Source organism: Hypanus sabinus, unplaced genomic scaffold, assembly GCF_030144855.1.
Source record: "Hypanus sabinus isolate sHypSab1 unplaced genomic scaffold, sHypSab1.hap1 scaffold_693, whole genome shotgun sequence".
Taxonomy (NCBI): domain Eukaryota; kingdom Metazoa; phylum Chordata; class Chondrichthyes; order Myliobatiformes; family Dasyatidae; genus Hypanus; species Hypanus sabinus.
Window position 1 is genome coordinate 231,869 of NW_026781545.1, and position 22,596 is coordinate 254,464.

Consider the following 22,596-nt stretch of genomic DNA (forward strand, 5'->3'; position numbering starts at 1 on the left):
GACGTTTCCCCACACCAGACGGTGATGTTTCCCCACACCAGACAGTGACGTTTCCCCACACCAGACGGTGATGTTTCTCCACACCAGACGGTGACGTTTCCGCATCCAGACGCGGATGTTCCCCCACACCAGACAGTGACGTTTCCCCACACCAGACGGTGACGTTCCCCCACACCAGACGGTGATGTTTCCCCATCCAGACGGTGACGTTTCCGCATCCAGACGGTGATGTTCCCCCACACCAGACAGTGACGTTTCCCCACACCAGACGGTGATGTTCCCCCACACCAGACGGTGATGCAGACAGTTAAAATGTTCTCCATGGTACATCTGCAGAAATTTGCAAATGTCGTTGGTGACATTCCAAATCTCTCCAACCTCCTAAAGAAATACAGCCACCATCATGTCTGCTTTGTAGCTGCATCGATATACTGGGACCAGGTGAGATCTTTAGAGATTTTGACACCCAGGAACTTGAAACTGCTCACTCCCTCCACTTCTGATCCCTCTATGAGAATTGGTTCATGTTCCCTCGTCTTACCCTTCCAGCAGTCATAGGTCTCACTGATGTTGAGTGCCAGGCTGTTGCTGTGACACCTCTCAACTAAGTGGTACATCTCGCACCTGTACGCCCTCTCGTCACCATGTAAGACTCTGCCAACAATGGTTGTGTGGTTTATAGATGGTATAGAGAGAGTAGAGCAGTGGGTTAAGCACACACCCCTGAGGGGCGCCAGTGTTGATAGTCAGTGAGGAGGAGATGCTATTTCCAATCCGATCAGATTGTGCTCTTCCAGTGAGGAAGTGAAGGACGCGTCTGCAGACGGAGGGACAGAGACCCAGGTTCTGGAGGGTTCTCAGTCAGAACTCTGAAGCAACATTCCTAACATCCATTTATTTACATAATTTTATTGAGCTACAGCACAGAATTGGCCTTCGAGCAGCCCAGCAGCTGCAGAGCCTAATCACAGGACAATTTACAATGACCACGTCTTTGGACTGTGGGTGAAACCTGGAGTTCCCAGGGGAAAGCCACACATTCCACGGACATTCCATGTACAAATGACATTGGAATCCAACTCCAGATTCTGACACCCCGAGCTGTAATGGTGTCGTGCTAACCACAACACCACCGTAGCACTGGAGGAAGTCAGCGGTCAGGCAACGTCAATGGAGGGGAGTCAGCATTTCAAACCAAGGCCCTTCATTCCTGGGAAGGAATAGTGGGAAGCCAGAATAAGGTGAGGGACTGGGTGAGGGGAAGGAGTTCACACTGGCAGGAGTTTTGTGAGACCAGGTGAGGGGCAAGGTGGGTGGGAGAGGGGAAGGGGTACACACTGACAGGAGTTTTGTGAGACCAGGTGAGGGGCAAGGTGGGTGGGAGAGGGGAAGGGGTACACACTGACAGGTGATAGGTGAGACCAGGTGAGAATGAGGGGAGCTATTGTCCCAGTTACCTGCTGCTGGTAATACTCGACACCCTTCTGATAACATCGCACCGAGCAGCAGAGGTCCCCCAGCTCCTCACACAGATGCAGGCGGCTGACGTAGTGGTCTTCCGGCATGGCCAAGAGCTCCCTCTGCAGTTGCTCGCCCTTCAGTGCTGGGGAGAGACAGTAACCGTAAACACACAGGGAAACCCCACCTTCCCTAACAGCTGACACCTCTCCACCAACTCCCATCATTAACTGCACCTGGTATTCCCATAGCCGCTGCACGTAGCCCTTCATTGCCCTCGAATGTGGACCGTAGCCCTCGAATGTGGACCATAGTCATGCATGGTCCTTGCACATCGACAATAGCCCTTCATAACCCTCACATGGACCACAGCCCTTGCGCATGGACCATAGCTCTCACACATGGACCGTAGCCCTTCATTGCCCTCGAACGTGGACCGTAGCCCTCACATGTGGACTGTAGCCCTTGCACTTGGACCATAGCTTTTCAAATGGACCATGGTCACGCATGGTCCTTGCAGATCGACAATAGCCCTTCATAACCCTCACATGGACCACAGCCCTTGCGCGTGGACCATAGCCCATCATAGTCTTTGCACACAGACCACAGCCCTCATTACTATTTATCTAAAATTTATCTAAAATCTATTTATCTAAGGAATAGTCAGGAGCTTTAGGCAGGGAGTCACAGTGGGGTCTGGGGAGACAGACAGGTGGGTCACAGTCAGGAGAGGGAAGGGGAAGAGTCAGATACTAGAGAGTACCCCTGTGGCTGTACCCCTTGACAATAAGTACTCCTGTTTGAGTACTGTTGGGGGGAACAGCCTACCTGGGGGAAGCAACAGTGGCCGTGCCTCCGGCACAGAGTCCGGCCCTGTGACACAGAAGGGTAGGGAAAGGAAGAGGGCAGCAGTAATAGGGGACTCGATAGTCAGGGGGTCAGACTGGTGATTCTGTGGATGCAGGAAAGAAGCACAGATGGTAGTTTGCCTCCCAGGTACCAGGGTCCGGGATGTTTCTGATCACGTCCACGATATCCTGAAGCTGGAGGGTGAACAGCCAGAGGCCATGGTACATATTGATACCAATGACATAGGTAGGAAAAGGGAGGAGGTCCTGAAAATAGACTACAGGGAGTTGAGAAGCAGGACCTCAAAGGTAGGAATCTCGGGATTACTGCCTGTGTCACGTGACAGTGAGAATAGGAATAGAATGAGGTGGAGGATGAATGTGTGGCTGAGGGATTGGAGCAGGGGGCAGGGATTCAGATTTCTGGATCATTGGGACCTCTTTTGGGGCGGGTGTGACCTGTACAAAAGGACGGGTTGCTTTTGCTAAGGCTATAGGAGAGAGTTTAAATGAGAATTGCTGGGGGGTGGGAACCGAACTGAAGAGATGGAGGAAGGGCTGTTGGCTCACAAATAGAGAAAGCTTGGAGACAGTGCTAGAGGGAGGATAAGGAGATGATGGAGATGGGACGCGCTCAGACCGATGGTTTGAAATGTGTCTATTTTAATGCAAGAAGCATCATTAACAAAGCGGATGAGCTCGATCGTGGATCAGTACTTGGAGATATGATGTGGTGGCCATTATGGAGACTTGGATGGCTCAGTGGCAGGAATGGTTACTTCAAGTGCCGGGTTTTAGATATTTTAGAAAGGACAGGGAGGGAGGCAAAGGAGGTGGGGGTATGGCACTGTTGATCAGAGATAGTGTCACGGCTGCAGGAAAGGAGGAAGGCATACAGGGATTGTCTATGGAGTCTCTGTGGGTGGAAGTTAGGAACAGGAAGGGGTCAATGACTCTACTGGGTGTTTTTTATAGACCACCCAATAGTAACAGGGACATCGAGGAGCAGATAGGGAAACAGATTCTAGAAAGGTGTAATAATAACAAGGTTGTCATGGCGGGAGATTTTAATGTCCCAAAAAGAATGAGGGGTTTAGATGGGATGGAGTTTGTTAGGTGTGTTCAAGAAGGTTTCTTGACACAATATGTAGATAAGCCTACAAGAGGAGAGACTGTACTTGATCTGGTATTGGGAAATGAACCTGGTCAGGTGTCAGGTCTCTCAGTGGGAGAGCATTTTGGAGATAGTGATCATAATTCTATCTCCTTTACCACAGCATTGGAGAAGGATAGGAACAGACAAATTAGGAAAATGTTTAATTGGAGTAGGGAAATATGAAGCTATCAGGCTGTCTCCAATGAGACAGGGAAAGGATGGTAGGGTGCAGGAACCATGGTTGTACAAAGGCTGTTGAAAATCTAGTCAAGAAGAAAAGAAGAGCTTACGAAAGGTATAAAAAACTAGGTAATGATAGAGATCTAGAAGATTATAAGGCTAGCAGGAAGGAGTTTACAAAAGAAATTAGGAGGGCCAAAAGGGGCCATGAGAAGGCCTTGGCGGGCAGGATTAAGGAAAAACCCCAAGGCATTCTACAAGTACGTGAAGAGTAAGAGGATAAGACGTGAGAGAATAGGATCAATCAAGTGTGACAGTGGAAAAGTGTGTATGGAACTGGAGGAGATAGCAGAGATACTTAATCAGTACTTTGCTTCAGTATTCACTACAGAAAAGGATCTTAGTGATTGTAGGGATGACTTACAGTGGACTGAAAAGCTTGAGCATATAGACATTAAGAAGGAGGATGTGCTGGAGGTTTTGGAAAGCATCAAGTTGGATAAGTCACCGGGACCGGATGAGATGTATCCCAGGCTACTGTGGGAGGCAAGGGAGGAGATTGCTGATCTTTTCATCATGAATGGGGTAGGAGAGGCTCCGGAGGATTGGAGGGTTGCGGAAATTGTTCCATTACTCAAGAAAGGGAATAGAGATAGCCCAGGAAATTATAGACCAGTGAAACTTACTTCAGTGGTTGGTAAGTTGATGGAGAAGATCCTGAGAGGCAGGATTTATGAACATTTGGAGAAGTATAATATGATTAGGAATAGTCAGCATGGCTTTGTCTAGGGCAGATCGTGCCTTACGAGCCTGACTGAATTTTTTGAGGATGTGACTAAACACATTGATGAAGGAAGAGCAGTAGATGTAGTGTATATGGATTTCAGCAAGGCATTTGATAAGGTACCCCATGCAAAGCTTATTGAGAAAGTAAGGAGGCATGGAATCGAAGGGGTCATTGGTTTGTGGATCTAGAACTGGCTTGCCCACAGAAGGCAAAGAGTGATTGTATATGGGTCATATTCTGCATGGAGTTTGGTCACCAGTGGAGTGCCTCAGGGATCTGTTCTGGGACTCTCACTCTTCATGGATTTTAAAAAATGACCTGGATGAAGAAGTAGAGGGATGGGTTAGTAAATTTGCTGATGACAAAACCCGAATGCGTTCATCATTGTTTATAGATGCTCTTTTTAATTTTTATAATATCTTTTTTTTATTCTTTTTTCTGTTTCGGATATAAACGTTTATATTTTGTAATAATGATTTACTTTTTTTTTCAAGATGTCGTTTCTTTTTCCCAATAAGACTTTGTTTTCTGTAAGCATTTATTTGTTTGCCTGTACTTAGAAATGGGACGAATGTTTTGGATTTTTTGGTCTTTTTTTTTATATATTGTAGTGTCTATTAAATCCCTTTTTTAATCCTATTTTGATAACTTTTTTTATTAAATTTCTTTTAATAGGTTGCTGAACTTACATTTGTATTTAGTAATATGGCTTTTCAAAATGTCGTTTCTTCTTCCCATAAGCCTTTGCTTATGAAACGTCATCTTTCTTGTATTTGAATATGGAATTTTTTTAAAGGTATATTACACTTTTAAATTTTAATGTTTATACTTTTTTTATTAATGATTGTTTGTTTTATTATATTAGTTTTTTCATTCAGACTGATATATATATATTTTTTTGCAACCCTATATTTAAATCTGGGTGTTACATAGTTTTTTTAAAATCTTTTTATGGAGCTGCCGTCTTGAAATGGGGGTAATGTTAGTATTAGATTATGCACCTGCCGCTTGGCTTTCTTTCAAAGGGTGTGGGGAGGGGGGAGGGATCTTTTTTCACGCTTTTGATTTTTATTTTTTTGCTTTTAGTCTATGGGCCGACTTTAAATTATTAATATTGTTGAGGTGTCAGGATCTCCGGTTGCTCCTGAATCAATTTTCCTTCTTCCTGAATTATGGGTTATGTGTCTTTTTAACCTTTTATGATACACACAATTAATATTGGCATGATGGATAAATCTATTAACTTTATTTCTTGGAATACTAATGGTTTAAATCATCCGATTAAACGTAAAAAAATATTTAAAGTATTCCATAGATTGAACGCTAATATTATTTTTGCACAGGAGACCCATATTAGGAGGGAGGATAATCAGCGTTTTTTTTAGGTTCTGGAAGGGTCAACAATTTCACTCGAATTGTACCGCCAAAATTAGGGGTGTGTCTATTTTTATAGACCCCTCAATTTCGTTTACACATCATGAAATTATTTCTGATCCACAGGGCAGATTTTTGTTGATAACTGGTTCACTTTTTAGTCGAAAAGTGGTTCTAGTTAATATTTATGCTCCAAACTTTGACTGCCCTGAATTTTTTAAACATTTATTTACTTCCCTTCCTATTCTAAATGAATATATGTTGATAATGGGTGGAGATTTTAATTGTTGTTTGAATCCTTCGATGGATAGATCTAAACCTATCCGAATTCTTCCGAATAGATCAGCCTTACTTATTAATTCTTTTATGGTTGATTCGGGAATCACTGAAATATGGCGGTTTTTGAACCTTAAAGATAAAGAATTTTCATTTTTTTCACATGTATATCATAGCTATTCTAGAATTGACTATTTTCTTATTGATCATCGGTTATTAACAGATGTTATTGATTGTAAATATGATTCTATCACTATTTCGGATCTTGCACCTTTGAAGTTATCTGTTAAGATTTCGGACTTTTCCAATAATACTAGATCTTGGAGACTTAACGCTACTTTGCTTCAAGACCCAGAATTTATCACCTACATAAAACAGCAAATTGACTTGTTTTTCTCAACAAACTATACTGAAGAAATCGACAGAGGAATACTTTGGGATTCTTTTAAGGCTTTTATCCGTGGACAAATTATCTCATATTCCGTTGGTAAAAGTAAACAAAGATATTTAGATATTGCTTTATTAGTGGATAAAATAAAGAAAATTGATAAGATTTATTTCGTGACTCCTACCAAAGAACTTTATAAGAAGAGAGTTGAGCTTCAAATGGAACATAGTTTACTATTATCTTCTTCAATTGAAAATCAATTAATTAGGACCAGGGCTCAATTCTATATTCACAGTGATCGAACTGGTAAACTGTTAGCTAATCAATTAAAAGCTATTTCGACTAAGCGACAAATTATTAAAATTCGTAAACAAGATGGTAATTTAACTACTGATCATAAAGAAATCAATAATACTTTTCAAGATTTTTATAAATCTTTATATCAATCAGAATTTGATGGTGACCTGTCCATGATGGATAATTTTTTTAACAATCTGAATATTCCTAAACTGATAGATGAAGATCGTAGCTTGTTAGATGCTCCTATTTCTATGGCCGAAATAGGAGAGGCTATCTCATCAGTGAATTCAGGGAAAGCTCCTGGCCCTGATGGTTATATTGTAGAATTTTTTAAAACTTTTTCTTCTTTGCTTCCCCCTTGGTTATGTGAAATCTTTAATGATGCATTTGCTAAGAAGAGATTACCTCAATCTTTTTATGAAGCTACTATCTCTCTAATTCTTAAAAAAGATAAAGATCCTACTTTATGTGCATCTTATCGCCCTATATCATTATTAAATGTAGATTCTAAGATTCTTACAAAAATTTTAGCCATTAGATTAGAAAAGGTACTATCACAGATTATTTCAGAAGATCAAACTGGTTTCATTAGGAATCGGTATTCCTTTTTTAATGTTAGAAAATTGATTAATATAATTTATACTTCATCACCCACAATCCCAGAATGTGTTATCTCATTAGATGCTGAAAAAGCTTTTGATAGAGTTGAATGGACATACTTATTTAATACATTGAGAAATTTTAATTTTAGTCCCAAATATCATGGATTGAATTAATATATTATAAACCTGTTGCTTCTGTTCTTACAAATAATTATAGATCCTCTTTTTTTCAATTATCTCGTGGTACGAGACAAGGCTGTCCCTTAAGTCCTTTATTATTTAATATCGCATTAGAACCTTTAGCCATTGCTATTCATGAATCTCCTAATATTTTTGGTATTACCCGTAATGAGAAGTTATACAAATTATCACTTCATGCTGATGACTTGCTGTTATATATTTCTGATCCCGACAGGTCTATTCCCGCTATTTTATTCTTGTTGGCTCAATTTGGTAGCTTTTCTGGTTATAAACTAAACTTGGATAAGAGTGAATTATTTCCCTTAAACGCACAAACTTTATTGAATGACAGGATACCATTTAAAGTTGTTATTGATAACTTTACCTATTTAGGTATAAAAATTACCAAGAAATATAAAGATTTATTTAGACTGAATTTTCTACCTATGCTTCATCAAATTCAACAACTTACTACAAGATGGTCTCCCTTATTCTTATCATTAATTGGTCGGATTAATGCTATTAAAATGATGATTTTACCGAAATTTTTATACTTATTTCAAGCCTTACCAATTTTTATTCCTAAATCTTTTTTCGATAACATTGATTCAAAAATTTCCTCATTTGTGTGGCAAAATAAAAACCCCAGGTTAAGTAAAAAGCAATTACAAAAATCTAAAAAAGATGGTGGTTTAGCTTTACCTAACTTTAGATTTTATTATTGGCCAAATAATATTCGTAACTTAATGTATTGGAAATTAGATTTGGATTCACCACTGCGCCCACAGTGGGTAAATTTGGAATGTAACGAGGTAAAGGGATATTCTCTATTCTCTGTTCTTGGTTCTTTTCTTCCTGCTGATTTAGTTAAATGCAATAAACAGATATCTAATCCTGTTATCAAACATACATTACGAATTTGGTTTCAATTTCGTAAGTTTTTTACTCTGAAAAACTTTGTTCTTGATAGCCCTATCTTACTTAATTTTTTTTTCAAACCTTCCTGGACAGATCAAGCTTTTAACATATGGAAAAGGAAAGATATAAAATGTTTTCGTGATTTTTTTTTGAAGATACTTTGATGTCCTTTGACCAACTTTCCAACAAATTTAAATTACCTAAATCTAACTTTTTCAGATATCTACAAATCAGAAATTTCTTACATAAAGTTCTACCATCTTTTCCCAATTCAACTTCAGTGGATTTCTCAGATTTGATTTTTACCTTAAACCTTTGTCAGAAGGGATTAGTAGCTTTTATTTATAATATGATCATGAAGATACAACCAGAAATATCAGAAAGAATTAAACAAGAATGGGAAAAATAACTTCGATATAATATTTCAACAGATAAATGGGAAAAATTTTTACAAATGGTTAATTCCTCTTCTATATGTGCTAAACATGCTTCAATACAATTTAAAATTGTACATAGAGCTCATATGTCTAAAGATAAACTTGCTCGATTTTACTCTTATATTAACCCTCAATGTGACAGGTGTCATCTAGAAGTGGCTTCATTGACCCACATGTTTTGGTCATGTCCCACTTTACATAACTATTGGAAGGACATATTTGTTACCATTTCTTCAATTTGGAATATCGATTTACAACCTCATTTTATTACTGCAATTTTTGGTATAACAAATGAGGATGGTATTCAGTTTTCCCCTTCAATCAGACGAATGATTGCTTTTGTAACATTAATGGCCAGAAGGTCTATATTACAAAACTGGAAAGAAGTGAATCCTCCTACCACGTCTCAGTGGCTTTCCCAAACTATTTCATATCTAAGTTTGGAAAAAATCAGAAGCACTATTTTTGACTCATCAGTCAAATTTGAAGAAACTTGGGGACCGTTTATTCGGCATTTTCATATGAATTAATCTGACCTTTTCTAGACCTTCTTTCTGCTTATTCTTGTTCAGGTATGGAGTTCCGGAGTTTTTCTGACACTATCACATACTTATAAACTGTTACTATTGCCCATGTTAGTTTAGTTTAGTGCTTTTTTTTTATCAATATACATTTTCTTTTACTTATTTTTAATTCTTTTTTCTTTTTTGACGATTATTTTTGTTTTTTTTTCATATATAGTTATACAGACTTGATTGATTAATATACTTGTTTCTGTTGATGTTTTAATAGGATATTATTATCTTATTATCAATGTAATTTCAAGTCTATTGTATTCATAACCTATTCATTATTATGTTATGTTTTTCTTTATATATATATATGAAACTTAATAAAAAGATTGAAAAAGAAGAAAGAAAGAAAACCCTAATGCATTGTGGATCATGTGGAGGGCTGTCACAGGTTACAGCGACACATTGATAGGAAGGATGTGGAAACCACAGAAAGGGTGCAGAGGAGATTTACAAGGATGTTGCCTGGATTGGGGAGCATGCCTGATGAGAATAGGTTGAGTGAACTTGGCCTTTTCTCCTTGGAGTGGTGGAGCATGAGATGTGATCTGACGATGATGAGAGACATTGATCATGTGGATAGCCAGAGGCTTTTTCCCAGGGCTGAAATGGCTGCCACAAGAGGGCACAGTTTTAAGGTGCTTGGAAGTAGCTATGGAGGAGATATTAGAGGAAAGTTTTTTTTTACTCAGAGAGTAGTGAGTGTGTGGAATGGGCTGCCGGCAACGGTGGTGGAGGCGGATACGATAGGGTCTTTTAAGAGACTCCTGGACAGGTACCTGGAGCTTGGAAAATAGAAGGCTATGGGTAACCCTCCATAATTTCTTAAAGTAAGGACACGTTTGGCTCAGCTTTGTGGGCTGAAGGGCCTGTATTGTACTGTAGGTTTTCCATGTTTTGGTTCAAAAATTTACTTAAATGTTGATTTCAAAACCATATTACCCACTCCCCTGGTAGCACATTGATCTCCACACTCTCATCATCCTCTGAGAGAAGTTCACTATCAGGTTCCCATTAAATATTCCATTTCATCCTTAACCCACAGTCCTGTACCAGTCCCCACACTAATCCCACTGTCTCACTCTCTCCCCACAGTCCTGTGTCAGTCCCCACACTAATCCCACCGTCCCACTCTCTCCCCACAGTCCTGTGTCAGTCCTCACACTAATCCCACTGTCCCACTCTCTCCCCACAGTCCTGTGTCAGCCCTCACACTAATCCCACTGTCCCACTCTCTCCCCACAGTCCTGTGTCAGTCCTCACACTAATCCCACTGTCCCACTCTCTCCCCACAGTCCTGTGTCAGTCCTCACACTAATCCCACTGTCCCACTCTCTCCCCACAGTCCTGTGTCAGTCCTCACACTAATCCCACTGTCCCACTCTCTCCCCACAGTCCTGTGTCAGTCCCCGCACTGATCCCACTGTCCTACTCTCTCCCCACAGTCCTGTGTCAGTCCCCACACTAATCCCACTCTCTCCCCACAGCCCTTTGTCTGTCTCCACACTAATCCCACTGTCCCACTCTCTCCCCACAGCCCTTTGTCTGTCCCCACACTAATCCCACTGTCCCACTCTCTCCCCACAGTCCTGTGTCAGTCCTCACACTAATCCCACTGTCCCACTCTCTCCCCACAGTCCTGTGTCAGTCCCCACACTAATCCCATTGTCCCACTCTCTCCCCACAGTCCTGTGTCAGTCCCCACACTAATCCCACCGTCCCACTCTCTCTCCACAGTCCTGTATCAGTCCCCACACTAATCCCACTGTCCCACTCTCTCCCCACAGCCCTGTGTCAGTCCCCACACTAATCCCACCGTCCCACTCTCTCCCCACAGCCCTGTGTCAGTCCCCACACTAATCCCACCGTCCCACTCTCTCCCCACAGCCCTGTGTCAGTCCCCACACTAATCCCACTGTCCCACTCTCTCCCCACAGCCCTGTGTCAGTCCCCACACTAATCCCACCGTCCCACTCTCTCCCCACAGCCCTGTGTCAGTCCCCACACTGATCCCACTGTCCCACTCTCTCCCCACAGCCGTGTCAGTCCTCACACTAATCCCACCGTCCCACTCTCTCCCCACAGCCCTGTGTCAGTCCCCGCACTGATCCCACTGTCCCACTCTCTCCCCACAGTCCTGTCAGTCCCCATACTAATCCCACTGTCCCACTCTCTCCCCACAGTCCTGTGTCAGTCCTCACACTAATCCCACTGTCCCACTCTCTCCCCACAGCCCTGTGTCAGTCCCCACACTGATCCCACTGTCCCACTCTCTCCCCACAGCCCTGTGTCAGTCCCCATACTAATCCCACTGTCCCACTCTCTCCCCACAGTCCTGTCAGTCCTCACACTAATCCCACTGTCCCACTCTCTCCCCACAGTCCTGTCAGTCCCCATACTAATCCCACTGTCCCACTCTCTCCCCACAGTCCTGTGTCAGTCCTCACACTAATCCCACTGTCCCACTCTCTCCCCACAGTCCTGTGTCAGTCCTCACACTAATCCCACTGTCCCACTCTCTCCCCACAGTCCTGTGTCAGTCCCCGCACTGATCCCACTGTCCTACTCTCTCCCCACAGTCCTGTGTCAGTCCCCACACTAATCCCACTCTCTCCCCACAGCCCTTTGTCTGTCTCCACACTAATCCCACTGTCCCACTCTCTCCCCACAGCCCTTTGTCTGTCCCCACACTAATCCCACTGTCCCACTCTCTCCCCACAGTCCTGTGTCAGTCCTCACACTAATCCCACTGTCCCACTCTCTCCCCACAGTCCTGTGTCAGTCCCCACACTAATCCCATTGTCCCACTCTCTCCCCACAGTCCTGTGTCAGTCCCCACACTAATCCCACCGTCCCACTCTCTCTCCACAGTCCTGTATCAGTCCCCACACTAATCCCACTGTCCCACTCTCTCCCCACAGTCCTGTGTCAGTCCTCACACTAATCCCACTGTCCCACTCTCTCCCCACAGTCCTGTGTCAGTCCTCACACTAATCCCACTGTCCCACTCTCTCCCCACAGTCCTGTGTCAGTCCCCGCACTGATCCCACTGTCCTACTCTCTCCCCACAGTCCTGTGTCAGTCCCCACACTAATCCCACTCTCTCCCCACAGCCCTTTGTCTGTCTCCACACTAATCCCACTGTCCCACTCTCTCCCCACAGCCCTTTGTCTGTCCCCACACTAATCCCACTGTCCCACTCTCTCCCCACAGTCCTGTGTCAGTCCTCACACTAATCCCACTGTCCCACTCTCTCCCCACAGTCCTGTGTCAGTCCCCACACTAATCCCATTGTCCCACTCTCTCCCCACAGTCCTGTGTCAGTCCCCACACTAATCCCACCGTCCCACTCTCTCTCCACAGTCCTGTATCAGTCCCCACACTAATCCCACTGTCCCACTCTCTCCCCACAGCCCTGTGTCAGTCCCCACACTAATCCCACCGTCCCACTCTCTCCCCACAGCCCTGTGTCAGTCCCCACACTAATCCCACCGTCCCACTCTCTCCCCACAGCCCTGTGTCAGTCCCCACACTAATCCCACCGTCCCACTCTCTCCCCACAGCCCTGTGTCAGTCCCCACACTAATCCCACCGTCCCACTCTCTCCCCACAGCCCTGTGTCAGTCCCCACACTGATCCCACTGTCCCACTCTCTCCCCACAGCCCTGTGTCAGTCCCCATACTAATCCCACTGTCCCACTCTCTCCCCACAGTCCTGTGTCAGTCCTCACACTAATCCCACTGTCCCACTCTCTCCCCACAGTCCTGTCAGTCCCCATACTAATCCCACTGTCCCACTCTCTCCCCACAGTCCTGTGTCAGTCCTCACACTAATCCCACTGTCCCACTCTCTCCCCACAGCCCTGTGTCAGTCCCCACACTGATCCCACTGTCCCACTCTCTCCCCACAGCCCTGTGTCAGTCCCCATACTAATCCCACTGTCCCACTCTCTCCCCACAGTCCTGTCAGTCCCCACACTAATCCCACTGTCCCACTCTCTCCCCACAGTCCTGTTTCAATCCCCACACTAATCCCACCGTCCCACTCTCTCCCCACAGCCCTGTGTCAGTCCCCGCACTGATCCCACTGTCCCACTCTCTCCCCACAGTCCTGTATCAGTCCCCGCACTGATCCCACTGTCCCACTCTCTCCCCACAGCCCTGTGTCAGTCCCCGCACTAATCCCACTGTCCCACTCTCTCCCCACAGCCCTGTGTCAGTCCCCACACTGATCCCACTGTCCCACTCTCTCCCCACAGCCCTGTGTCAGTCCCCATACTAATCCCACTGTCCCACTCTCTCCCCACAGTCCTGTCAGTCCTCACACTAATCCCACTGTCCCACTCTCTCCCCACAGTCCTGTCAGTCCCCATACTAATCCCACTGTCCCACTCTCTCCCCACAGTCCTGTGTCAGTCCTCACACTAATCCCACTGTCCCACTCTCTCCCCACAGCCCTGTGTCAGTCCCCACACTGATCCCACTGTCCCACTCTCTCCCCACAGCCCTGTGTCAGTCCCCATACTAATCCCACTGTCCCACTCTCTCCCCACAGTCCTGTCAGTCCTCACACTAATCCCACTGTCCCACTCTCTCCCCACAGTCCTGTCAGTCCCCACACTAATCCCACTGTCCCACTCTCTCCCCACAGTCCTGTTTCAATCCCCACACTAATCCCACCGTCCCACTCTCTCCCCACAGCCCTGTGTCAGTCCTCGCACTGATCCCACTGTCCCACTCTCTCCCCACAGTCCTGTATCAGTCTCCGCACTGATCCCACTGTCCCACTCTCTCCCCACAGCCCTGTGTCAGTCCCCGCACTAATCCCACTGTCCCACTCTCTCCCCACAGCCCTGTGTCAGTCCCCACACTAATCCCACTGTCCCACTCTCTCCCCACAGTCCTGTATCAGTCCCCGCACTGATCCCACTGTCCCACTCTCTCCCCACAGTCCTGTATCAGTCCCCACACTGATCCCACTGTCCCACTCTCTCCCCACAGTCCTGTGTCAGTCCCCACACTAATCCCACCGTCCCACTCTCTCCCCACAGTCCTGTGTCAGTCCCCACACTAATCCCACCGTCCCACTCTCTCCCCACAGTCCTGTGTCAGTCCCCACACTAATCCCACCGTCCCACTCTCTCCCCACAGCCCTGTGTCAGTCCCCACACTGATCCCACTGTCCCACTCTCTCCCCACAGTCCTGTGTCAGTCCCCACACTAATCCCACTGTCCCACTCTCTCCCCACAGTCCTGTGTCAGTCCCCACACTAATCCCACTGTCCCACTCTCTCCCCACAGTCCTGTGTCAGTCCCCACACTAATCCCACTGTCCCACTCTCTCCCCACAGTCCTGTGTCAGTCCCCACACTAATCCCACCGTCCCACTCTCTCCCCACAGTCCTGTACCCATCTCTCTGCAGACACTGTCACACTGCTCGTGTCCCAGTTTGGGGAGACATTTTCCAGCTGTGCTCACCTCTCTTCAGCCTCTTCCTGACCGTGTTCCTCTGCTCGTGGGGGACAGTGTTCTGGGCAATGGCCTTTTCCAGATGCAGGCTGGCAGCTGCAAACTCACCCAGCGCCAGATGGATCTGGAGAGAGAAACCACAGTCAGCCATGCTGTAATGCTGTGGGAGGAGCGGTACCGAGGGGGGGTCACACTGTGGGAGGGGCGGTACTGAGGGAGGGTCACACTGTGGGAGGAGTGGTACTGTGGGAGGGGCGGTACTGAGGGAGGGTCACACTGTGGGAGGGGTAGTACTGAGGGAGGGGTGGTACTGAGGGGGGTCACACTGTGGGAGGGGCAGTATTGAGGGAGGGTCACTGTGGGAGAGTTACACTGTGGGAGGGGTGGTACCATGGGAGGGTCACACTGTGGGAGGGGCGGTACCGAGGGAGGGTCACAATGTGGGACGGGTGGTACTGTGGGAGGATCATACTGTGGGTGGGGCGGTACTGAGGGAGGGTCACACTACGGGAGGGGCGGTACTGGGGGAGGGTCAGTACCGGGGGAGGGTCACACTGTGGGAGGGGCGGTATTGAGGGAAGGTCACTGTGGGAGAGTTACACTGTGGAAGGGGTGGTATTGAGAGAGGGTCATACTGTGGGTGGGGCGGTACTGAGGGAGTGTCATTGTGGGAGAGGCGGTACTGAGCGTGGGTCACACTGTGGGAGGGGGGTATTGTGGGAGGGTCATACTTTGGGAGGGGTGGTACAGGGGAGGGTCGCACTGTGGGAGGGGTGGTATTGAGGGAGGGTCATACTGTGGGAGGGGCTGTATTGAGGGAGGGTCACTGTGGGAGAGTTACACTGTGGGAGGGGTGGTACTGAGGGAGGGTCGGTACAGGGGAGGGTCACACTATGGGAGGGGTGGTACTGTGGGAGGATCATACTGTGGGTGGGGCAGTACTGAGAAGGGTGGGTCACACTGTGGGTGGGGCGGTACTGAGGGGGGGGTCACACTGTGGGTGGGGCGGTACTGTGGCAGGGTCACACTATGGGAGGGGCGGTACTGGGGGAGGGTCACACTATTGGAGGGGTGGTACTGGGGGAGGGTCACACTGTGGGAGGGGTAGTACCGGGGGAGGGTCTCACTGTGGGAGGGGTGGTATTGAGAGAGGGTCATACTGTGGGAGGGGCGGTACTGAGCGTGGGTCACACTGTGGGAGGGGTGGTATTGAGGGAGGGTCATACTGTGGGAGGGGTGGTATTGTGGGAGGGTCATACTTTGGGAGGGGTGGTACTGGGGGAGGGTTACACTATGGGAGGGGAGGTATTGAAGGGAGGGTCAGTACCGGGGGAGGGTCACACTATGGGAGGGGAGGTATTGTGGGAGGGTTATACTTTGGGAGGGGTGGTACTGGGGGAGGGTCACAGTGTGGGAGGGTCAGTACTGAGGGAGGGTCACACTGTGGGAGGGGTGGTATTGAGGAAGGGTGCTACTGAGGGAGGGTCACACTGTGGGAGGGGAGGTACTGAGGGAGGGTCACACTGTGGGAGGGGCGATAATGAGGGAGTGTCATACTGTGGGAGGGGAGGTACTGAGGGAGGGTCACACTGTGGGAGGGGTGGTAGTGAGGGAGGGTCACACTGTGGGAGGGGTGGTACTGAGGAAGGGTCACACTGTGGGAGGGTCAATACCGGGGGAGGGTCACACTGTGGGAGGGGCAGTACTGAGGGAGGGTCACACTGTGGGAGGGGTGGTACTGAGGGAGGGTCACACTGTGGGAGCGGCGGTACGGAGGGAGGGACACTCTGTGGGAGGGGAGGTACTGAGGGAGGGTCACACTGTGTGAGGGGTGGTACTGAGGGAGGGTCACACTGTGGGAGGGGTGGTACTGAGGGAGGGTCACACTGTGGGAGGGGAGGTACGGAGGGTCACTCTGTGAGAGGGGAGGTACGGAGGGAGGGTCACACTGTGGGAGGGGTGGTACTGAGGGAGGGTCACACTGTGGGAGGGGCGGTACGGAGGGAGGGTCACATTGTGGGAGGGGCGGTACTGATGGAGGGTCACACTGTGGGAGGGGCGATACGGAGGGAGGGTCACACTGTGGGAGGGGTGGTACTGAGGGAGGGTCACACTGTGGGAGGGGCGGTACGGAGGGAGGGGTGGTACTGAGGGAGGGTCACACTTTGGGAGGGGCGGTACTGATGGAGGGTCACACTGTGGGAGCACTGTGGGAGGGTCACACTGTGGGAGGGGTGGTACCGAGGGAGGGTCACACTGTTGGAGGGGTGGTACTGAGGGAGGGTCACACTGTGGGAGGGGCGGTACTGATGGAGGGTCACACTGTGGGAGCACTGTGGGAGGGTCACACTGTGGGAGGGGTGGTACCGAGGGAGGGTCACACTGTGGGAGGGGTGGTACTGAGGGAGGGTCACACTGTGGGAGGGGCGGTATTGAGGGAGGGTTGCACTGTGGGAGGGGTGTTACTGAGGAAGGGTCGCACTGATGGAGGGGAGGTACTGAGGGAGTGTCACACAGTGGGAGGGGTGGTACTGAGGAAGGGTCACACTGAGGGAGGGTCACACTGTGGGAGGGTCACACTGTGGGAGGGGTGGTACTGAGGGGGGTCACACTGTGGGATGGGAGGTACTGAGGGAGGATCACACTGTGGGAGGGGCGGTACTGGTGGAGGGTCACACTGTGGGAGGGGCGGTATGGAGGGAGGGTCACTCTATGGGAGGGGCGGGTACCGAGGGAGGGTCACTCTGTGGGAGGGGTGGTACAGAGGGAGGGTCACTCTGTGGGAGGGGCGGTACCGAGGGAGGGTCACTCTGTGGGAGGGGAGGTACCGAGGGAGTCACACTGTAGGAGGGGTGGTACGGAGGGAGGGTCACTCTGTGGGAGGGAAGGTACTGAGGGAGGGTCACACTGTGGGAGGGGCGGTACGGAGGGAGGGTCACTCTGTGGGAGGGGAGGTACGGAGGGAGAGTCACACTGTGGGAGGAGTGGTACAGAGGGAGAGTCACACAGTGGGAGGGGTGGTACTGAGGGAGGGTCACACTGTGGGAGGGGCGGTACGGAGGGAGGGTCACTCTGTGGGAGGGGAGGTACGGAGGGAGAATCACACTGTGGGAGGGGTGGTACTGAGGGAGAGTCACACTGTGGGAGGGGTGGTACTGAGGGAGGGTCACACTGTGGGAGGGGCGGTACGGAGGGAGGGTCATATTGTGGGAGGGGCGGTATGGAGGGAGGGTCACTCTGTGGGAGGGGAGGTACTGAGGGAGGGTCACACTGTGGGAGGGGCGGTACGGAGGGAGGGTCACATTGTGGGAGGGGCGGTACGGAGGGAGGGTCACACTGTGGGAGGGGCGGTACTGAGGGAGGGGCGGTACTGAGGGAGGGTCACACTGTGGGAGGGGCGGTACCGAGGGAGGGTCACTCTGTGGGAGGGGTGGTACAGAGGGAGAGTCACACTGTGGGAGGGGTGGTACAGAGGGAGAGTCACACTGTGGGAGGGGTGGTACTGAGGGAGGGTCACACTGTGGGAGGGGCGGTACAGAGGGAGGGTCATATTGTGGGAGGGGCGGTACAGAGGGAGGGTCACTGTGGGAGGGGAGGTACTGAGGGAGGGTCACTGTGGGAGGGGCGGTACGGAGGGAGGGTCACATTGTGGGAGGGGCGGTACGTAGGGAGGGTCACACTACGGGAGGGGCGGTACGGATGGAGGGTCACATTGTGGGAGGGGCGGTACGGAGGGAGGGTCACACTGTGGGAGGGGCGGTACTGAGGGAGGGTTGCACTGTGGGAGGTGTGTTACTGAGGAAGGGTCGCACTGAGGGAGGGGAGGTACTGAGGGAGTGTCACACAGTGGGAGGGGTGGTACTGAGGAAGGGTCACACTGAGGGAGGGTCACACTGTGGGAGGGTCACACTGTGGGAGGGGTGGTACTGAGGGGGGTCACACTGTGGGATGGGAGGTACTGAGGGAGGATCACACTGTGGGAGGGGCGGTACTGGTGGAGGGTCACACTGTGGGAGGGGTGGTACAGAGGGAGGGTCACTCTGTGGGAGGGGCGGTACCGAGGGAGGGTCACTCTGTGGGAGGGGAGGTACCGAGGGAGAGTCACACTGTGGGAGGGGTGGTACGGAGGGAGGGTCACTCTGTGGGAGGGAAGGTACTGAGGGAGGGTCACACTGTGGGAGGGGCGGTATGGAGGGAGGGTCACTCTGTGGGAGGGGAGGGACGGAGGGAGAGTCACACTGTGGGAGGGGTGGTACAGAGGGAGAGTCACACAGTGGGAGGGGTGGTACTGAGGGAGGGTCACACTGTGGGAGGGGCGGTACGGAGGGAGGGTCACACTGTGGGAGGGGTGGTACTGAGGGAGGGTCACACTGTGGGAGGGGTGGTACAGAGGGAGAGTCACACTGTGGGAGGGGTGTTACTGAGGAAGGGTCGCACTGATGGAGGGGAGGTACTGAGGGAGTGTCACACAGTGGGAGGGGTGGTACTGAGGAAGGGTCACACTGAGGGAGGGTCACACTGTGGGAGGGTCACACTGTGGGAGGGGTGGTACTGAGGGGGGTCACACTGTGGGATGGGAGGTACTGAGGGAGGATCACACTGTGGGAGGGGCGGGTACTGGTGGAGGGTCACACTGTGGGAGGGGCGGTATGGAGGGAGGGTCACTCTATGGGAGGGGCGGGTACCGAGGGAGGGTCACTCTGTGGGAGGGGTGGTACAGAGGGAGGGTCACTCTGTGGGAGGGGCGGTACCGAGGGAGGGTCACTCTGTGGGAGGGGAGGTACCGAGGGAGTCACACTGTAGGAGGGGTGGTACGGAGGGAGGGTCACTCTGTGGGAGGGAAGGTACTGAGGGAGGGTCACACTGTGGGAGGGGCGGTACGGAGGGAGGGTCACTCTGTGGGAGGGGAGGTACGGAGGGAGAGTCACACTGTGGGAGGAGTGGTACAGAGGGAGAGTCACACAGTGGGAGGGGTGGTACTGAGGGAGGGTCACACTGTGGGAGGGGCGGTACGGAGGGAGGGTCACTCTGTGGGAGGGGAGGTACGGAGGGAGAATCACACTGTGGGAGGGGTGGTACTGAGGGAGAGTCACACTGTGGGAGGGGTGGTACTGAGGGAGGGTCACACTGTGGGAGGGGCGGTACGGAGGGAGGGTCATATTGTGGGAGGGGCGGTATGGAGGGAGGGTCACTCTGTGGGAGGGGAGGTACTGAGGGAGGGTCACACTGTGGGAGGGGCGGTACGGAGGGAGGGTCACATTGTGGGAGGGGCGGTACGGAGGGAGGGTCACACTGTGGGAGGGGCGGTACTGAGGGAGGGGCGGTACTGAGGGAGGGTCACACTGTGGGAGGGGCGGTACCGAGGGAGGGTCACTCTGTGGGAGGGGTGGTACAGAGGGAGAGTCACACTGTGGGAGGGGTGGTACAGAGGGAGAGTCACACTGTGGGAGGGGTGGTACTGAGGGAGGGTCACACTGTGGGAGGGGCGGTACAGAGGGAGGGTCATATTGTGGGAGGGGCGGTACAGAGGGAGGGTCACTGTGGGAGGGGAGGTACTGAGGGAGGGTCACTGTGGGAGGGGCGGTACGGAGGGAGGGTCACATTGTGGGAGGGGCGGTACGGAGGGAGGGTCACACTACGGGAGGGGCGGTACGGATGGAGGGTCACATTGTGGGAGGGGCGGTACGGAGGGAGGGTCACACTGTGGGAGGGGCGGTACTGAGGGAGGGTTGCACTGTGGGAGGTGTGTTACTGAGGAAGGGTCGCACTGAGGGAGGGGAGGTACTGAGGGAGTGTCACACAGTGGGAGGGGTGGTACTGAGGAAGGGTCACACTGAGGGAGGGTCACACTGTGGGAGGGTCACACTGTGGGAGGGGTGGTACTGAGGGGGGTCACACTGTGGGATGGGAGGTACTGAGGGAGGATCACACTGTGGGAGGGGCGGTACTGGTGGAGGGTCACACTGTGGGAGGGGTGGTACAGAGGGAGGGTCACTCTGTGGGAGGGGCGGTACCGAGGGAGGGTCACTCTGTGGGAGGGGAGGTACCGAGGGAGAGTCACACTGTGGGAGGGGTGGTACGGAGGGAGGGTCACTCTGTGGGAGGGAAGGTACTGAGGGAGGGTCACACTGTGGGAGGGGCGGTATGGAGGGAGGGTCACTCTGTGGGAGGGGAGGGACGGAGGGAGAGTCACACTGTGGGAGGGGTGGTACAGAGGGAGAGTCACACAGTGGGAGGGGTGGTACTGAGGGAGGGTCACACTGTGGGAGGGGCGGTACGGAGGGAGGGTCACTCTGTGGGAGGGGAGGTACTGAGGGAGGGGCGGTATTGTGGGAGGGTTGCACTGTGGGAGGGGTGTTACTGAGGAAGGGTCGCACTGAGGGAGGGGAGGTACTGAGGGAGTGTCACACAGTGGGAGGGGTGGTACTGAGGAAGGGTCACACTGAGGGAGGGTCACACTGTGGGAGGGTCACACTGTGGGAGGGGTGGTACTGAGGGGGGTCACACTGTGGGATGGGAGGTACTGAGGGAGGATCACACTGTGGGAGGGGCGGTACTGGTGGAGGGTCACACTGTGGGAGGGGCGGTATGGAGGGAGGGTCACTCTATGGGAGGGGCGGTACCGAGGGAGGGTCACTCTGTGGGAGGGGTGGTACGGAGGGAGGGTCACTCTGTGGGAGGGAAGGTACTGAGGGAGGGTCACACTGTGGGAGGGGCGGTATGGAGGGAGGGTCACTCTGTGGGAGGGGAGGGACGGAGGGAGAGTCACACTGTGGGAGGGGTGGTACAGAGGGAGAGTCACACAGTGGGAGGGGTGGTACTGAGGGAGGGTCACACTGTGGGAGGGGCGGTACGGAGGGAGGGTCACTCTGTGGGAGGGGAGGTACGGAGGGAGGGTCATATTGTGGGAGGGGCGGTATGGAGGGAGGGTCACTCTGTGGGAGGGGAGGTACTGAGGGAGGGTCACATTGTGGGAGGGGCGGTACGGAGGGAGGGTCACATTGTGGGAGGGGCGGTACGGAGGGAGGGTCACACTGTGGGAGGGGCGGTACTGAGGGAGGGGCGGTACTGAGGGAGGGTCACACTGTGGGAGGGGCGGTACCGAGGGAGGGTCACTCTGTGGGAGGGGTGGTACAGAGGGAGAGTCACACTGTGGGAGGGGTGGTACAGAGGGAGAGTCACACTGTGGGAGGGGTGGTACTGAGGGAGGGTCACACTGTGGGAGGGGCGGTACGGAGGGAGGGTCATATTGTGGGAGGGGCGGTACAGAGGGAGGGTCACTCTGTGGGAGGGGAGGTACTGAGGGAGGGTCACTGTGGGAGGGGCGGTACGGAGGGAGGTTCACATTATGGGAGGGGCGGTACGGAGGGAGGGTCACACTGTGGGAGGGGCGGTACTGAGGGAGGGGCGGTACTGAGGGAGGGTCACACTGTGGGAGGGGCGGTACTGGGGGAGGGTCACACTGTGGGAGGGGAGATACGGAGGGAGAGTCGCACTGTGGGAGGGGTGGTACTGAGGGAGGGTCACACTGTGGGAGGGGCGGTCGGATGGAGGGTCACATTGTGGGAGGGGCGGTACTGATGGAGGGTCATGCCATGCAAGGGGTGGGTGTGAGGGAGGTTTGCTGAGATCTGTTAAGTCCTTCATGTA

At 51.3% G+C, this 22,596-nt stretch overlaps 1 protein-coding gene across 1 annotated transcript in view; it reads right to left on the reverse strand.

Annotated features, from left to right (window-relative positions):
• LOC132389884 (tonsoku-like protein) overlaps nucleotides 1-22,596 on the reverse strand; it is a gene marked incomplete at its 3' end in the record, with an annotated part of 239,660 nt that overhangs the window by 213,306 nt on the left and 3,758 nt on the right. Inside the window, exons 4-5 of the mRNA XM_059962447.1 lie at nucleotides 14,956-15,070; nucleotides 1,458-1,603 (exon numbers count right to left, since the gene is read on the reverse strand). Coding sequence (XP_059818430.1) covers nucleotides 1,458-1,603; nucleotides 14,956-15,070 — 261 coding nt within the window. The remainder of the gene's footprint in view (nucleotides 1-1,457; nucleotides 1,604-14,955; nucleotides 15,071-22,596) is intronic.